Genomic DNA, 16,698 nt, shown 5'->3' with positions numbered 1-16,698 from the left:
AATCTTCCCACAAATAAATGCCCAAGGCCAGATGGCTTCACAGGGGAATTCTACCAAACTTTCCAGAAAGAACTGACACCAATCTTACTCAAACTCTTTCAAAACATTGAAGAAAATGGAATACTACCTAACTCATTTTATGAAGCTAACATCAATCTAATACCAAAACAAGGCAAAGATGCTACAAAAAAGGAAAACTACCGGCCAATCTCCCTAATGAATATAGATGCAAAAATCCTCAACAAAATACTTGCAAATCGAATCCAAAGACACATTAAAAAAATCATACATCATGACCAAGTGGGGTTCATTCCAGGCATGCAAGGATGGTTCAACATAAGAAAATCAATCAATGTATTACAACACATTAAAAACTCGAAAGGGAAAAATCAAATGATCATCTCAATAGATGCTGAAAAAGCATTTGACAAAATCCAACATCCCTTTTTGATAAAAACACTTCAAAAGGTAGGAATTGAAGGAAACTTCCTCAACATGATAAAGAGCATATATGAAAAACCCACAGCCAGCAGAGTACTCAATGGTGAGAGACTGAAAGCCTTCCCTCTAAGATCAGGAACAAGACAAGGATGCCCGCTGTCACCACTGTTATTCAACATTGTGCTGGAAGTGCTAGCCAGGGCAATCTGGCAAGACAAAGAAATAAAAGGCATCCAAATTGGAAAAGAACAAGTAAAACTGTCATTGTTTGCAGATGATATGATCTTATATCTGGAAAACCCTGAGAAATCGACGATACAGCTACTAGAGCTAATAAACAAATTTAGCAAAGTAGCGGGATACAAGATTAATGCACATAAGTCAGTAATGTTTCTATATGCTAGAAATGAACGAACTGAAGAGACACTCAAGAAAAAGATACCGTTTTCAATAGCAACTAAAAAAATCAAGTACCTAGGAATAAACTTAACCAAAGATGTAAAAGACCTATACAAAGAAAACTACATAACTCTACTAAAAGAAATAGAAGGGGACCTTAAAAGATGGAAAAATATTCCATGTTCATGGATAGGAAGGCTAAATGTCATTAAGGTGCCAATTCTACCCAAACTCATCTACAGATTGAATGCAATTCCAATCAAAATTCCAACAACCTACTTTGCAGACTTGGAAAAGCTCGTTATCAAATTTATTTGGAAAGGGAAGATGCCTCGAATTGCTAAAGACACTCTAAAAAAGAAAAACGAAGTGGGAGACTTACACTCCCTGACTTTGAAGCTTATTATAAAGCCACAGTTGTCAAAACAGCATGGTACTGGCACAAAGACAGACATATAGATCAATGGAATCGAATTGAGAATTCAGAGATAGACCCTCAGATCTATGGCCGACTGATCTTTGATAAGGCCCCCAAAGTCACTGAACTGAGTCATAATGGTCTTTTCAACAAATGGGGCTGGGAGAGTTGGATATCCATATCCAAAAGAATGAAAGAGGACCCCTACCTCACCCCCTACACAAAAATTAACTCAAAATGGACGAAAGATCTCAATATAAAAGAAAGTACCATAAAACTCCTAGAAGATAATGTAGGAAAACATCTTCAAGACCTTGTATTAGGAGGCCACTTCCTAGACTTTACACCCAAAGCACAAGCAACAAAAGAGAAAATAGATAAATGGGAACTCCTCAAGCTTAGAAGTTTCTGCACCTCAAAGGAATTTCTCAAAAAGGTAAAGAGGCAGCCAACTCAATGGGAAAAAATTTTTGGAAACCATGTATCTGACAAAAGACTGATATCTTGCATATATAAGGAAATCCTACAACTCAATGACAATAGTACAGACAGCCCAATTATAAAATGGGCAAAAGATATGAAAAGACAGTTCTCTGAAGAGGAAATACAAATGGCCAAGAAACACATGAAAAAATGTTCAGCTTCACTAGCTATTAGAGAGATGCAAATTAAGACCACAATGAGATACCATCTCACACCAATTAGAATGGCTGCCATTAAACAAACAGGAAACTACAAATGCTGGAGGGGATGTGGAGAAATTGGAACTCTTATTCATTGTTGGTGGGACTGTATAATGGTTCAGCCACTCTGGAAGTCAGTCTGGCAGTTCCTTAGAAAACTAGATATAGAGTTACCGTTCGATCCAGCGATTGCACTTCTCGGTATATACCCGGAAGATCGGAAAGCAGTGACACGAACAGATATCTGCACGCCAATGTTCATAGCAGCATTATTCACAATTGCCAAGAGATGGAAACAACCCAAATGTCCTTCAACAGATGAGTGGATAAATAAAATGTGGTATATACACACGATGGAATACTACACGGCAGTAAGAAGGAACGATCTCGTGAAACATATGACAACATGGATGAACCTTGAAGACATAATGCTGAGTGAAATAAGCCAGGCACTAAAAGAGAAATATTATATGCTACCACTAATGTGAACTTTGAAAAATGTAAAACAAATGGTTTATAATGTAGAATGAGTTAGGTAATGTTCCCACCTCTTCAATTTTTTGAAAGAGTCTGAACAGGATTGGTATTAATTCTTCTTGGAATGATTGGCAGACTTCACCTGTGAAGCCTTCTGGTCCTGGGCTGTTCTTTTTTTGGGGGAGGTTTTTGATGACTGATTTAATTTCTTTACTTATAATTGTTCTATTGAGGTCTTCTATTTCTTCTAGAGCTGGTGTAGGTAATTTGTTTCTAGGAATTTGTCTATTTCCTCTTAGTTGTCTAATTTGTTGGCATACAGTTGTTCATAGTATCCTCCTATGATCCTTTTTATTTCTGTGGGGTCAGTGGTCATGTTCCCTCTCTCATTTATGATTTTGTGTCTTCTCTCTCACGCTCGCTCACTTACTCTATCTCTCTCTTGTCAATCTAGCTAAGGGTTTGTCAATTTTATTGACCTTTTCAAAGAATCAACTTCTGGTTTTCTTAATTCTCTCTATTGTTTTTTTAATTCTCAATTTCATTTATTTCTGCTGTAATCATTGTTATTTCTTTCTGATGCTTGGGGATTAATTTGCTGTTCTTTTTCTGTTTCTTCTAGGTGTGCAGTTAGGTCTTTGATTTTATCTTTCTTCTTTTTTAATGTAAGCATTTAGGGCTCTAAATTTCCCTCTCAGTGCTGCCTTCACTGAGTCCCATAAATTTTGATATATTGCATTCTGTTTTAATTTGTCTCGAGGTATTTACTGATTTCCCTTGCAATTTCTTCTTTGACCCACTGATTGTTTAAGAGTGAGTTGTTTAACTTCCATGTATTTGTGAATTTTCCAGTTCTCCACCTCTTCCATTATGGTCAGAGAAGGTGCTTTGTATAATTTAAATCTTTTTAAATTTATTGAGACTTGTTTTGTGACCCAATATGTGGTCTATCCTAGAGAATGGTCCATGTGCACTTGAGAAGAATGTATATCCTGCTGTTTGGGGTGCAGTGTTCTGTGTATGTCCATTAGGTCTAGTTCATGTATCATTTTATTTATAGTCTCTGTTTCCTTATTCATCCTCTTTATAGATGTTTCTCTATTGATAAGAGTGTTGTATGGAAGTCTCCAACTATTTTATTATAGAGATGACTATTTTCCCTTGAATTTTGCCAGTGTTTTCCCCATGTATATTGTGGCACCATGGTTAGGTACATAAATGTTTATAATTGTTATTTCTTCTTGGTATATTGTCCCTTTTATTAATAGATAGTGTCATTCTTTTTCTCTTATAAGAGTTTTACTTTTAAAGTCTATTTTTTTCTGATATTAGTATTTACTAAGGACCCCAGCTCTTTTATTTTTACTATTTGCATGGAATATCTTTTTCCAGCCTTTCATGTTCAACCTATTTGTGTCTTTGGGTCTAAGGTGAGTCTCTTGTAAGTAGCATATAGTTGAATCATGCTTTTTTATCCATTCTGCCAATCTGTGTCTTTTGATTGGAGAGTTTAATCCAGAACATTAATTCAATGTTATTACTGTACAGGCAGTACTTACTTCAGCCATTTTATCCTTGGCTTTTATATGTCTATCTTACTTTTATCTCTCTTTTTACCCTTTTAGTTACCCTTACTGATAATCTTCATTTCTTCACACTACTCCAAACCACTCTCTTCTATTTTTTCCTTTCAACCTGAAGAACTTCCTTTAGTATTTCTTGTAGGACAAGTCTCTTGTTAATGAATTCCCTCAGTTTCTGTTTATCTGTGAATATTTTAAGCTCTGCCTCATTTCTGAAGGACAGTTTTGCTGGATAAAGAATTTGTGGCTGGCAGTTTTTCTCTTCAGTTCATTAAATATATCCTACCACTGCTTCTTGCCTCCATGGTTTCTGATGACAGATTGGAACTTAATCTTATTGAGTGTCCCTTGAATAGGATGAATTGCTTTTCTACTTGCTACTTTCAGAATTTTGGCACTTGATATTCTGATAAGTATGTGCTTTGGAATAGGTCTGTTAGGATTTATTCTGTTTGGAGTATGTTGTGCTGCTTGGACATGTATATTTCTTTCATAAGAGTTGGGAAATTTTGGGATTCAGAGCCAATAAGAGGATTTTAAACCAGATCTGCATGACCCCAAGACCATTCCCCACTTTTTGACCTGAAATTCCCAAAAGTGGGAACACTACTCCCACAACAGAGCCTACTCTCTGAGAAGGAGGCTGGCTCTCATAAAAAATTGGATCACTGTCCTGTGGAAGTGTTCAGGTATTTCTAAAGAATAGCAAACTAAAATGAGATTTTTATTGTATAAGTCAGGTTTCTACGTCAAAGTTTCTACTCCAGTTCATTTGGCAAATATTTATGGTGTGGCTGCTCCATGCCAAGTTCTGTGTTTGACCCTGAGGTCATATTTAATAAGACAGACTTCCCACTCCTGAGGAGCTCATCGACAAGTGTGGGCACTCAGAAAAGAAAGCAGCAGCTATTAGACCATGTGGTCATCATGAAAGAGTACTTGGATAGCACTGAACTTCACCTAGCAAAGTTGGGAAAGGCTTTATGTAGAGGGTGACCCCAAATGGAGGATCTTGGAGGATAACGAGAAGGGCCTTTCAGCCTTGGCAAGGTATAAAGGGGCAGGGCATTTTTGGAGAACTGCAAGTGGGCAAGAGTTTGGTTGAGGTAGTGGTAGAAGATTATATCAGAAATCCCAGTAGCAACTGGTTTATGAGGGGCTTTATAAGTTCCAATAGAATATTAAGTCTCTGCTTAAGTCTTTGTAAAAGAAAGAAGGCAAGATGAGATTTTCCTTCAGAAAGAGCATTGTGGCAACTGTGAAGGATGGCTTGGAAGGGGTAAAGGTGGAGACCTTAGTTTGGTGCTGGTGTGAGCAAATTAGACATAGCCCCTCCCTTCCTGGAAGTTGCTGACTGGTTGGGAAGGCAGATGTTAATCAAGTAGTCATGGGAATGAGGATAGGTTTACAAATGAGAAAATGTTCTGAAAGAAAGGAACTTGAAAGGCTGTTCCAAAGGGAGCTGAGCTAAAGCTGTTAGGGGTATAAGACAGGAAGCCTTTATGAGAGAGGAAGCAGGCCTGCTCTAAGCGAATGGCAGTGGGGCTGGAGCATGAAAGAAGGAGAAGAGAAGTTGAGGAGGTAGAATGGATGAGCCTGGTGACTGACTAAATGAAAGGTGTGCAAGGGGAGGAGGAGGCATGGAAATTGTTAGGTTTTGACATTGAGAAGGCCCTAGAAGGATGTAGTGGAACTAGGAGTCACCTTAGAGAAGACAGATTTTCCCAGGATCAGGTCATTGTTGAAATTTGGGCATCCATGACACAAAAGCTCCACAGGATGAGTTTTATCATCTTATTTTATTTGCTAGATTTTGAAAGTCTCTGCCTTTCCTCTCAAAAATTCAGGTCAGGCAATTTGGTCAAGTAGAGGGCCCAGATCAGTCTCAGAGAGGCTAGGAATCTGAAAATGATCTTTATGTATCAAAAAATAGTTTGAGTCTCTCATAATTTTTTAGCTTTACCTGACATCTTCAACAAGTGATAAAAATATAGACTTTTCCCTGGGCTACTTTAGAAGAATAATTAAGCCTGTTAGAGCAGATACTTTGCCATCACTTAATGTTTATTTATACCCTCATGTTTATTCATGACATGGATTTTAAAAGCCTGGTACCTCTGAGCCTCTGCAATAGGCTGACAGCCCACAAGGTTTTGAAGAAAAAGACTTCATGACCCACAGAAAATGTCTACAAAGCACAATTTTCAGGTGCTACCCCCACCCCAAGTCCTGCATCTTTTTCTCATACTAACCATAGTTAAAGAGAAGAAATCCCTTTTTATTCCCTGAAATTCAATTCTAGGACTGAAGTAAGGTTTAAACTATGTCATTTCTCAGTTACAAAGTGACAGAGCAACAAGGAAAGTGGGCTGTTCAGGGTTAACTCTAGAGATATTATCAGAAGGGACAGTTCTTACTGGGCAAGACCAAGTCTCAAAATCACCTCATTCTTCAGTTTCTCAGCATTCATTCATTCATTGACAGAAATGTTTACTAAGTCCCCTACAAGCCAGTCACTGTCCTGGGCCCTGAGGACAGAGCAGGGAGCAAGTCAGCAGGCTCTGCCCTCATGGAGTTCACATTCAGAAGGGCGAAGAAGCAAAAAAAGAAAAAGAAACAAATGCATAAATAGGAACACTATAGATTAAGTGCTGAGAACTAGCAAAGAAATAAAAATGCTGTACAAAAGGATAACTAGAAGAGGGCTTCCTTTAACACAGAGCAGTCAGAGACTTTGTGGAGCACGTGACAATTAAGCATGAAGCCTAAAGGATGAAAGAACGGAAGAGAGCGACCATGTGGAGAGAAAGGGGAAGGGTGTTCCAGGCAGAGTGAACAGCAGAGATCCAAAAGGAAGAAAGAGCTTGGCCAGCTCGGCCAGGGCACAGGGCAGTGAATGGGGGCAAGCGAGCCAGGCTACATGAGGTGGGAGCAGCCAGGTCACACAGGGCCTTGAGGGGCTGTGATTGTTGGCCATATGGAAAGCCAATAAAGGAGAAGGGCATGATTGGATTTATACTTTTTAAGGGTTATTCTAAGAATCAATTGTAGGGTGCAAGAGTCTTTCAGCTTAGTGCTGGAACCTACTGCAATTAAGGAGGGAAAAAACTAATGCTGATAATAAAATTAGTAACATTTATTGAGCATTTGTTACGTGCCAGGCAGCAGTCTATGCCCTCTACACATATTGTATTAACTCATTTAATCCTCACAACGATCCTATGAAGTAAAGATTGTTGTTTTCCCATTTTATAGTTAGAAAAAAAGAGGCACCAAGAGGCTATTATTTGGCCAAAGGTGAATAATCAAACCCAGGTTTACCTGATTTCAGAACCTACACTCTGACCGCTTTACCAGAGCCCTACCTCAACACAAATGTGCATCAGAGATTCATTCATTCATTCATTCATTCGAGAGACATGAAATTTAGTGAGCATCTTCTGTGTGCCGGGCTCTGTACTAGGTTGGGGTGAGGAATACACAGCTTCTGCCCTCAAGTTGCTCCCAATCCACTAAGAGTTTGGTTTGACCCTAACATTAATCCATCCAGGCTGCGCGGGCTTTGCGCAGCCCAGTTCTTCAGCATCGATTCTGTCATCATACTCTTCTACTTCCGGACTGTCTAAAGCAAACTCCTGATTTAGGACCCAAGATAGAATCAAGAGGTGATTGTGACCCCAGAACTTTGCAGGGATGAGCTTCAGACTTCCTCAGCCATTTGACCATCTTCCCTCACCTTCTTCAAGCCTGGCTCAACTGCTTTCCATCTTTGGATCTGGGGCCTTAGAGAAACACAGCCCTCTGATAAGGTCTTTCTCCTCCTTGCTCCATCATCCCAGCTCAGAGGGCAGGAGGGCCATTGTTCTGTTTCAGCAGAACTCGAGCACAGCACCAGCTATTGTCTTTTGAACTGGAGAAACAGCCTTTCAAGAGCTGATCCTCCTGCTTAATTTTAGCCTGCTATGTGCAGATTTGGGTAGGTAACTGAACTTAACTGTTCAGTGGTGAGGGGTGGGAGTCAGGGCTTTGGAGAGAGGGAGCCATGGCATTCTGAAGAGGCAGTAGTTTTCATAACAATGGCCCCAAATCCTCGCCTTGTTAACTGGTTTGTTCTCTGGGGCCGATATACAACTGCCTCTTCAGGCAACCTTTTATTAAATTCCCATTATCCAGGCGAGACAGACCTGGTAGAGAACTGATTACCTCGTCCCTGCTTTCCACATGACAAATCAGCCCTAACCTTCCCCCACACACACACACCCGCCCAGCAAGAGGAGGGTGAATCACGGTCTATTCAACATCACTCACAGGCACTTTATCTTTTACTTCATTAGGAGTACTTCTTGTGCTGGGGTGGCCTATTGACTAAATTTCAGTCCCTTCCACTGCAAACCAAGAGTCAAATATAAAAAACAGCATGGGCTGGTGAAATCAGAAAGAGGATTTGCATGAAATGAAGGGTTTGTGATGATCTCTGCAGATAGGAAGGAAAATGAGGCTTGTTCAAAAAGTCAATAAGCCGTGGAATCATTAATTCCATTCAGTCCTGTGTGGAGGGCACCTGAGGAGCTGATAGCACTGTGCGTTTTCCAGATAACCGCAGAGGCAAATGGACTTCCTTCCTTATGACACTCTCCTTGCCTTATTGGACTTGCTTTTAGACGGGGACCTCCACAAGGACACACACATGTTTGCTCTGGGCACCAGTGTATCCTCATCACCTATTAGAATGCCTGGCACACAGTAGGAGTTCAGTGAATATTTGACAAATTAATGGGTGAATAAAAATAATAGTTACCATTTTTGGGGTTCTTATTAAATGAGGTTGCTCATTTAATCATCTTAACAACTTAACAAAATAGAAACCATTATCCCCATTTCATAGATGACTAACCTGAGACTCAAACAAGTTTTATAACATGCCCAAGCTCACACAGCCAGTACGTGGAGAGCTGATGAACCCGGGTGTACACCTTTGCCCTTGTGTGTCTCCTTAATGTCTTTTTGAAGCCTCCTGTGAGTGACACAATTGAAGGAATCTGTGGCAAACTCTGTAGTTGGCCAGGGCGGGTGGGGAGATATGGAGCAAATGGCTGCCATCCCTATCAGTAAAGAATCTCAAATTTAGCCTTATGACCAGCTATTAGACAGTGGGGGCTTTCTGTGAGACAACAGTCTCGTGTTGAATATCAATAAGCCAATTCCAAGGTACTTTCTTCTTGAAAGACAGCCCCAGACCTCCCTGGTGACTGGCTGTCATACCCATGCCCCGGGTTCCACAGCTCTTGAATACTGTGGATGATTAATACATGACTCAGAGGGTGTCAAAGACCTCACAGGATATTGGGGATAGCTCCAATACCCAAGCCCCTGGCACCAGTAATGTGCTATTGGCTCCTTTCCAAGGCCAGCCTTATTTCTGAGAAGATATTATCGTAGGCTTCCAAGGTCAAGTTAACACAATTCTTAACCACTCAGGGAAGTGAGGCCAAATTTATCTGTTGCCACATATTAAACTAGAAGATTACACAATGTGGCATCTCAAACTGTAAAGCTCAGTCACTATAAAAACCATCAAGTTTTCATTGACTTTTTCCTCCTTTTTATTTCCTATTAGGATGTTTGTCATTTTCATATTGATTTATAAGTGCTCTTTATGTAAGAAGGACATCATTCCATTGCCAGTCATGTGTATTACAAATACTGTTTCCTCACTTAATCTTTTGCCTTATATTTTCACTTATTGTATTTTTTACGCATATCAGTAAAGTTTTGTGTTCAAATCTCTCAAACTTTTCATTGTAGTTTCTGAAACCTCTCCCAGCCCCAAATTATATAAATATCCACCTATATTTTATTCTAGTTTTTTTACCATGTACTTTTTTTTAACATTTAACCTTTCAATAATTCCATTCAGAATTCATTTAGTTACATTGTTTGAGCTATGGATAAAATACGGTATTGCTTACTATTTGACCCAACTAATTGGGTATAACTCAGCCAATAATATCCCCTCTAACAAAACAACAGCAACAAAATTAGTCTTTTTAGCTGGTCCATTGAATGTTCATGTCAAGAGTGTTGGCTACAAATGAAAGACCCAAGAAATCCAAATGTCTAGCCATATAGAATAATTCAGGCCAAGGAACCACCTTTTCTTTAGAGGACTTTGTTACACTGACTCATTTTGCCCCATAAAGAGAAGCAGCATGGGCTATAGACACACTCTCTAAAAAGCTTAGAAGAGACTGTTAGAAAGGCACGGTCCGGCCAAGACCTCTTCCTGCCCAGGCAGGTGCAGGGGGTTATTGCTCTGGCAATCCCAGTGAGTCTGGGCCTCTTGTAATTAGATTTGCCTGGAGATCGTGGCCAAGTTCAAGTTCAGAGGTTGACCTTTAAGCTACAGAATAGGAATGAAATAGGTGCTTATGGTAGCGAAGATTGTAAGCCAGACAACAAATTGAACAGATCCGCATTCCAAGCCAGGTTCATTGCCTTCAGCTGGAAGGTCAAGGCTGGGGGCCATCATTTGTCGGGTGGATGAGGGGTTAACAGAGAGGTTTAAGGCTTTATAAATACTCTTTTACTGTAACACACACTGCTTCTGGGGCCAGCTCTGCCTCATTCCAATTATTGACATAGAGTGTCCAAGTGAAAGCACCAAGGCTAAATCAGGGTCCAGTGGCAAAATTCATAGCAAGAAGCAAATGAGAAAAAAAAATGTAGGCAAAATCCAGGCCCATTTTCTCTATTCAACATTCAAAAGCTTTTCCCCGGATGTGCTCTCTAATTGCTGTGCTTCACTCAAGTCAGCCAGAGTTTTGTGAGGTTTTCCAAGGGAAGGAAGGGAAGATGCATTTCTATAAAACGTCTCTCAGGGGCTTGTTTTATCCATTTCTTAGATTGTCCATGGCAATAACGCCAGGAGAATGGCAAGTGCGTCATCCTGGGCTGCCTGTCTGCCCAGCCCTTCCCATAGATGGTGTGTCCTCTGGTTTTTACCTGGCTGGAGCCAACTCTGATCCTGCCGGGAAGGATCCCAGTTTTGGATCTGGGGCTCATCCAGTGGTTTTGGATTCCCTCTGCCACTGTCCCCTTCCCTTAGGGTGACGACCACAATATTGTTTCATAATGGAAGACAATACCTGCAGTGAATCATGCCTACACATTGACTGGCATCCTTTTCACACACAAGAGATGCAGCATCTTACAGGAGGAGACAATTGTCCCCCTTCTCAGGCTAAGATAAGGAGCTAGAGCTTGAAAATAATGGCTTGATACCCAATCATTATTTCCAAACACTCAACTAAGTTCCTTCTCACTAATACTGAAGTGAATTATGTTACAGACTCACAGTTTTAAAAGAAACCCAAAACAATGACAAAAACCCACTTCAAATATCAGTTTTTCAGGCTCTCGGTTACCTAGCGAATGAGCCAAACAGCTGGCTAGACACACACAAACACACACACATACACCCACACATTCTCACAGCCAGGAGAGCTGAAAATTCATGCAAGTCAAATCAAGATTTTTAGGCAAAATGACGAGTACTATTATTTTTATACATCTTGTCAAACAAATACCAAACCTTAAAAAACACCATTTTTTTTCTTTTTTTTTTCCTTTTTTTTTTTGTGGATAACTAGCTAATCCTGTCTGTTTGTGGGTGGCTGATGAAAACCCGAAATGTTAAAGAGGAAAAAAAGTACTTTCTCATAATGCTACCAAAAATCTGGATGCAAACTAAAACAACTGCACTTAGCCACTCAGAAGCTGCTGTATGTTCTAAACCACCCAACCCAAATCCAGCTTTCTGTTTGGATTGTACATCATAAATCTGAAATAGCAGCAAAGCTACAAAGTATAGATTGTGAAATGTGCTTGGATTTGATTCTTAAAGCTGATGTATTTTGGAAAATTCATAATCTCAAAACTATCTAGGAGCAATATCCTAAAAGCCAGATCTTACCTGAACTGTCCCTCAAAGCATGTGCAGTGTCAACCCTGAGTGACCAGCCGGGTGAGTGAGACCTGGGCAATTACCTAGTGAATTGTAACAATGTGGGCATACCAAATTCAACACTCTCAGTTCCTGATAATTCAGCCCCAGTGTAGAGGACTTGGTATATTGACTTGGCCTCACCCATTACTCAGAGACAGGAGATAAAAGCAATAATGCAGCCGAGAGTCCCAATGAATGGAAAGAGCCTGCCATGTATAATATTCTTTCAAACTCTTCCTTGAAAGTTGGGTATCTCATTATTTCAGAATACAGGCACCACCAACAAGCCCCCACCCTACTCCAAGGTCACCCCTAAGCCCTAAATAATGACAACTTTGTTTTTAAGTGTTAGCCTGGTGCATTAAAGGACTGTGTGTTTCCTTGTAGGGTGGAAGAAAGTTTTAAAACCTTATTTTGGTCCATATTTGGCTTGTCTGAAGTGATCTCGGTGGTGCTGAGATATGACCACAAATTCATCGAGAACATCGGCTACGTTCTCTATGGCGTTTATAACGTCACCATGGTGGTGGTACTGCTCAATATGCTGATAGCCATGATCAACAACTCATATCAGGAAATTGAGGTGAGGTCGGTTAATTGGAAATGCTCTCTCTCCTTTGGTTTAATTTACATTGCTCTTTTCAGAAATGAGGATAGTGATGTTAGAAGCCCACGTGTTATTTAATGTGAAGCCAGAAAAGCAGGCCTTCTTCCTAGGCTGCTTCAAGAAGTGTCTCCAGTCCATCTGTCATGTGGCATAAGCAGGCACAGTCTCATAAAATGGCCCAGCAAAAGCAGAAAAAAATATATTTATGAGAATATATTTCATGAATCTCTCCTCTTTTTCATGTGTCCCCTCAGGATATCGTTAGGTGGCCCATGGCAAATCAGAATTAGTGAATCTTTCAGCCCATGGCCCTTTCTGTGTCTCATGAAATGTATTAAGCACCTGCTAGATGCAAATTGTGGCTGGCCCGGGAGATTTACAGATGATGAAGGCACTGTCCCTGTCTCCATGGAACTCCTAGTCCAGTGAGAAAAACAGATAGGTCAACCAACAAATCAGAAGCCCTGGGGTCAGTGCAACCAGAGAAGGCCTATCAGGTGCAGGAGGGGGAAAGCTGGGAGAGCAGTTGACTATAGGAGCAGAGGGGAGGGGTGGATGCTTCCAGAGGTAATGCTGGGAAGCTGTGTAAAGATGAATACAATTTTGCTAGACAGATAAGGGGATCAAGAGAGTGTAGCAAGAGGCAATTTATCAAAGTCTAAAATGCATAAACCACAAGCTTTGATCTCAGCCTTATTTGGAATGTCAAGAAATTAAAAACAAGCTAAATGAGTATTAATTGGAACCTAGTTAAATAGATTATGAAGCAAACATGTTATGCAGCTGAAAAAATGGATGAGGACATTCCCTCTATACTCATGTTGAAAGACCTCCAAGTTACAGCATTAAGTGAAAAAAATCAAGTTGCAGAACACAGTGTAGAGTGTATGCTCTCTTGTATGAGAGAGAGGAAAATGATTTTTTATTTTATAAGCATTTTTTAAAAACTGAAAGATGCAAGAAATGCATGACAGTGGTATCTGTGAGAGATGGGGTGTAGAGGACAGAGTGTATACCTTTATATGTTTTATAAATCATGTTAATGTTTTACCTATTATAAAGCAAATACATTAATTAAAAATTAAGTCAAAATAAAATGCACTATACTTTGGACCTAACAATTCCAATTCTGGGAAGAGATCTACGCATAAATATGATTTCACAGAGATGTTCATTAAAGGAAAAACCTGTAAATAGTCCATAAATATCAGAATGTTTACATAAACTGTGATAGTCACACTTTAAAATACTGTATAGTTGTTAAAAACAGTGAGAAAGTCCTTTGTGTGCTGACATAGAAAAATCCCTAAAATATTGCTAAGTGAAAAAACACAAGTTGTAGAAAAATACACATAGACAAGTCTCATTTACATAAGAATACTAATGAGACTACACAGAAAGAAAAGCTAGAGAAAGGGAACTAGAAAAATGCTACTGTACTCTTGCAGGGGCATCTTCTAGGGAAGGGAGTGAAAGGAAGGAGGAGGTTTGAATGGGGACTTACTCATTTGCTTGGTACCCTTCAGTATATAAATCTTTTATAAGAAAGAATATTTCTTATATATATAGAAAAATAAATACCCTCCCCTAAAAAAAAGAATTCCAAGCAGTAGGAACAGCATGTGCCAAGGCAGGGAGATGGGAAACAGTGGGGTTTGTTCAGTGCTGCAAGAACGTAGTGCAAGCAAAACAGCAAGAGGTGAGCCAGGGCCAAGGAGCCTTAGCACACCCCCTTACCCCACCCTCCACCTCCAGGAAAAGGCAGCACTGTATCCATGGACAAACGATCTACATTTTTGAGAAGTAGTTTATGTATTTGGTCACCTATATAGATGAGCTGTTGCTAACTAGTCCTCCCTGCCCCTTCTGGGCCTCAATTTCCCCATGTGTAGAACAAAACCAGATGTTGCCTAGACAACCTGCAGGTGTCTGTCACACTCACCCCAGGCAGTTTGCCACATCTGAACAAGCACATCAGGCTTTGGTCCAAATGAATGTGGCATGGGAAGCATGTGATTGCTGTGAGAGATGCCTCCTGGTTTGGGGCAGGAGAGGGCAAGTCCACAGCTTGTGCCACCAAGTTAACCCACCACAAAGAGGTGTCACGAGATGAAGAGAGCACACTGCCCCCACTCCCCTCGTGGGCTGCAGCCCCTGTCTCTCTGGGCTCTGGATGTCTCCTCCATCAGGTGAGAGCACACTCCCTACCTGGCTCACTAGTGATACATGTGCAGGGGCCATCAGAAGTACCACTGACAAATGCCACATATTCATGATCATATTTATTGTAATGAAGTACATACTGGTAAATCCTTCCATGAGAACACTTACTGTTATTCAGTTAATAGATCTTAGCACCTCTGTCCAACTCCAGGAACCCGTCTACATCTGCACCTGCCATCCTCCCTCTGCCTCACAGGGCAGGGCGGGGGGCTTCTCCACCTGAGACAGCCCTGCCACGTGCTGTCTTCCCTCTGGCCTCCTCAGGAACTCCCCCTGCACATTATCCCTGCTCTGCCTGAGTCTTCACCCTCTCCTTCTCTACATAATTATTGTCAACATTTAAATAAGTCTCTCTTGATCTTAAAAAAAAAAAAGTAACAACAAAAAATCCTCCCTCAACCTCACTTCCCAGCTCTCAACTTCTTTTGCACAAGAGTTGTTTACACTTCTCACCACCTCTTCCACTAATTAATTCCTACTCATCCCCCAACTGCACTTAACCTGGTTGAGAATTATTCATCCCATGGATCTCAGCTCAAACACCAGCCATGAGGCCAGCCTTTCGTGACTCCAGACCAGGTGGGGGCCCAGGCACCTAGGATCCTCCCACCGTGTTTAGTACAACTCTAGGTGAAAGACTGGCTGATGAGTTGTTTATTGTACTCGTGTCATGGGCCAGAGTGTGTGTTCCATGTGGGCATGGATTGTCTGTCTCATTTGTCACCAAATCCCCAATGCCTACCTAGCACAATGCCAGGCATATCGCAGGTGCTCCATAAATGTTTGCCAAATGAATGAGGGTTGAACACAGGGGACTGTGCTAGGCAGTTATGAACTATTTGTGTATTGTCCTTTAATTCTCACAACTTCTGAGGTGGGTGTTAGGTTCTAATATAAGAGATGAGGAAACTGAGACCCAGAACGGCTAAGTCACCTGGCATGGTTGCACAGCTAGTAAGGAGCAGAGCCAGGACCCGAACTCAGGCAGGCTCCAGGACCCATGCTCTTTACTATTCTACCACTCTCCCTCTCAGGTAGGGTGTCCCTGTTACACCTCTCTGTTGTACCACAGAGACCCAGGAGAGACCCTGCCCTCAGAAGCTTCCATTCTAAAAGACCAGTATAGGATGTACCCAGTGGGACCAGGCAAGGTGCCAATGGGGTTCAAATAAAAACAAAAATCAAAACAAAATGGTCAGTCCTGGTGGTTCTGATCTTAATTCTCATGGTATGCCACAGCACTCTCAGGCAGGCTCTTTCTGGGTTCACAGCCCTCTGGAGTGTATCCATTGCCTGTGGGGAAAGGAACCTTCCATTCATCAAGTGCATTCTCAGTGCCAGACTGAGGGCTATGTGAGGCAGGCGGGGTTACCTCCACTGTACAGATAAGCAAAACCAAGACCCTGACCCAAGGTCACACAGTGTCTTAGTTTCCCAATGCTGCTATGGCAAATACCACACAGTGGGTTGGCTTACACAATAGAAATGTATTCTCTCAAGGTCTGGGTGGTTATAATTCCAAAATCAAGGTGTCAGCAAGGCTAAGCTTTCTCCAAAATGATGACGGCAGTCCTCCGTCACATGGCAATTTTGCTCTCCGGCTTCTTCTGACTGCTTATATGGACTCCAGTCGTATGGTTTAAGGCCCACTCTGATTCCATTTGGCCTCATCTAATTAGGCTCCAAAGATCCTATTCACAAATGATTCCACACCTTAATAATAATAACATCTTTAAAAGTCCTCTTTATAAATGGGTTCACACCCACAGGAACACAGGTTACAACTTGAACACGTCTTTTGTGGGTACATGATTCAATCCCCAATACACAGCTCATAAGGGGTTTTGAAGCAAGTCTGTCTG

At 41.0% G+C, this 16,698-nt stretch overlaps 1 protein-coding gene across 1 annotated transcript in view; it reads left to right on the top strand.

Moving 5' to 3' along the window:
- Positions 1-16,698, top strand: part of TRPC7 (transient receptor potential cation channel subfamily C member 7) — a 183,411-nt gene that overhangs the window by 154,168 nt on the left and 12,545 nt on the right. Inside the window, exon 9 of the mRNA XM_037800920.1 lies at positions 12,394-12,589. Within this exon, the coding sequence (XP_037656848.1) occupies positions 12,394-12,589 (196 nt within the window). The remainder of the gene's footprint in view (positions 1-12,393; positions 12,590-16,698) is intronic.

The sequence above is a fragment of the Choloepus didactylus genome, chromosome 13 (genome assembly GCF_015220235.1).
Source record: "Choloepus didactylus isolate mChoDid1 chromosome 13, mChoDid1.pri, whole genome shotgun sequence".
Lineage (NCBI taxonomy): Eukaryota > Metazoa > Chordata > Mammalia > Pilosa > Megalonychidae > Choloepus > Choloepus didactylus.
The sequence above is the reverse complement of the archived record's forward strand: the minus strand, read 5'-3'. Positions and strand labels throughout refer to the sequence as shown.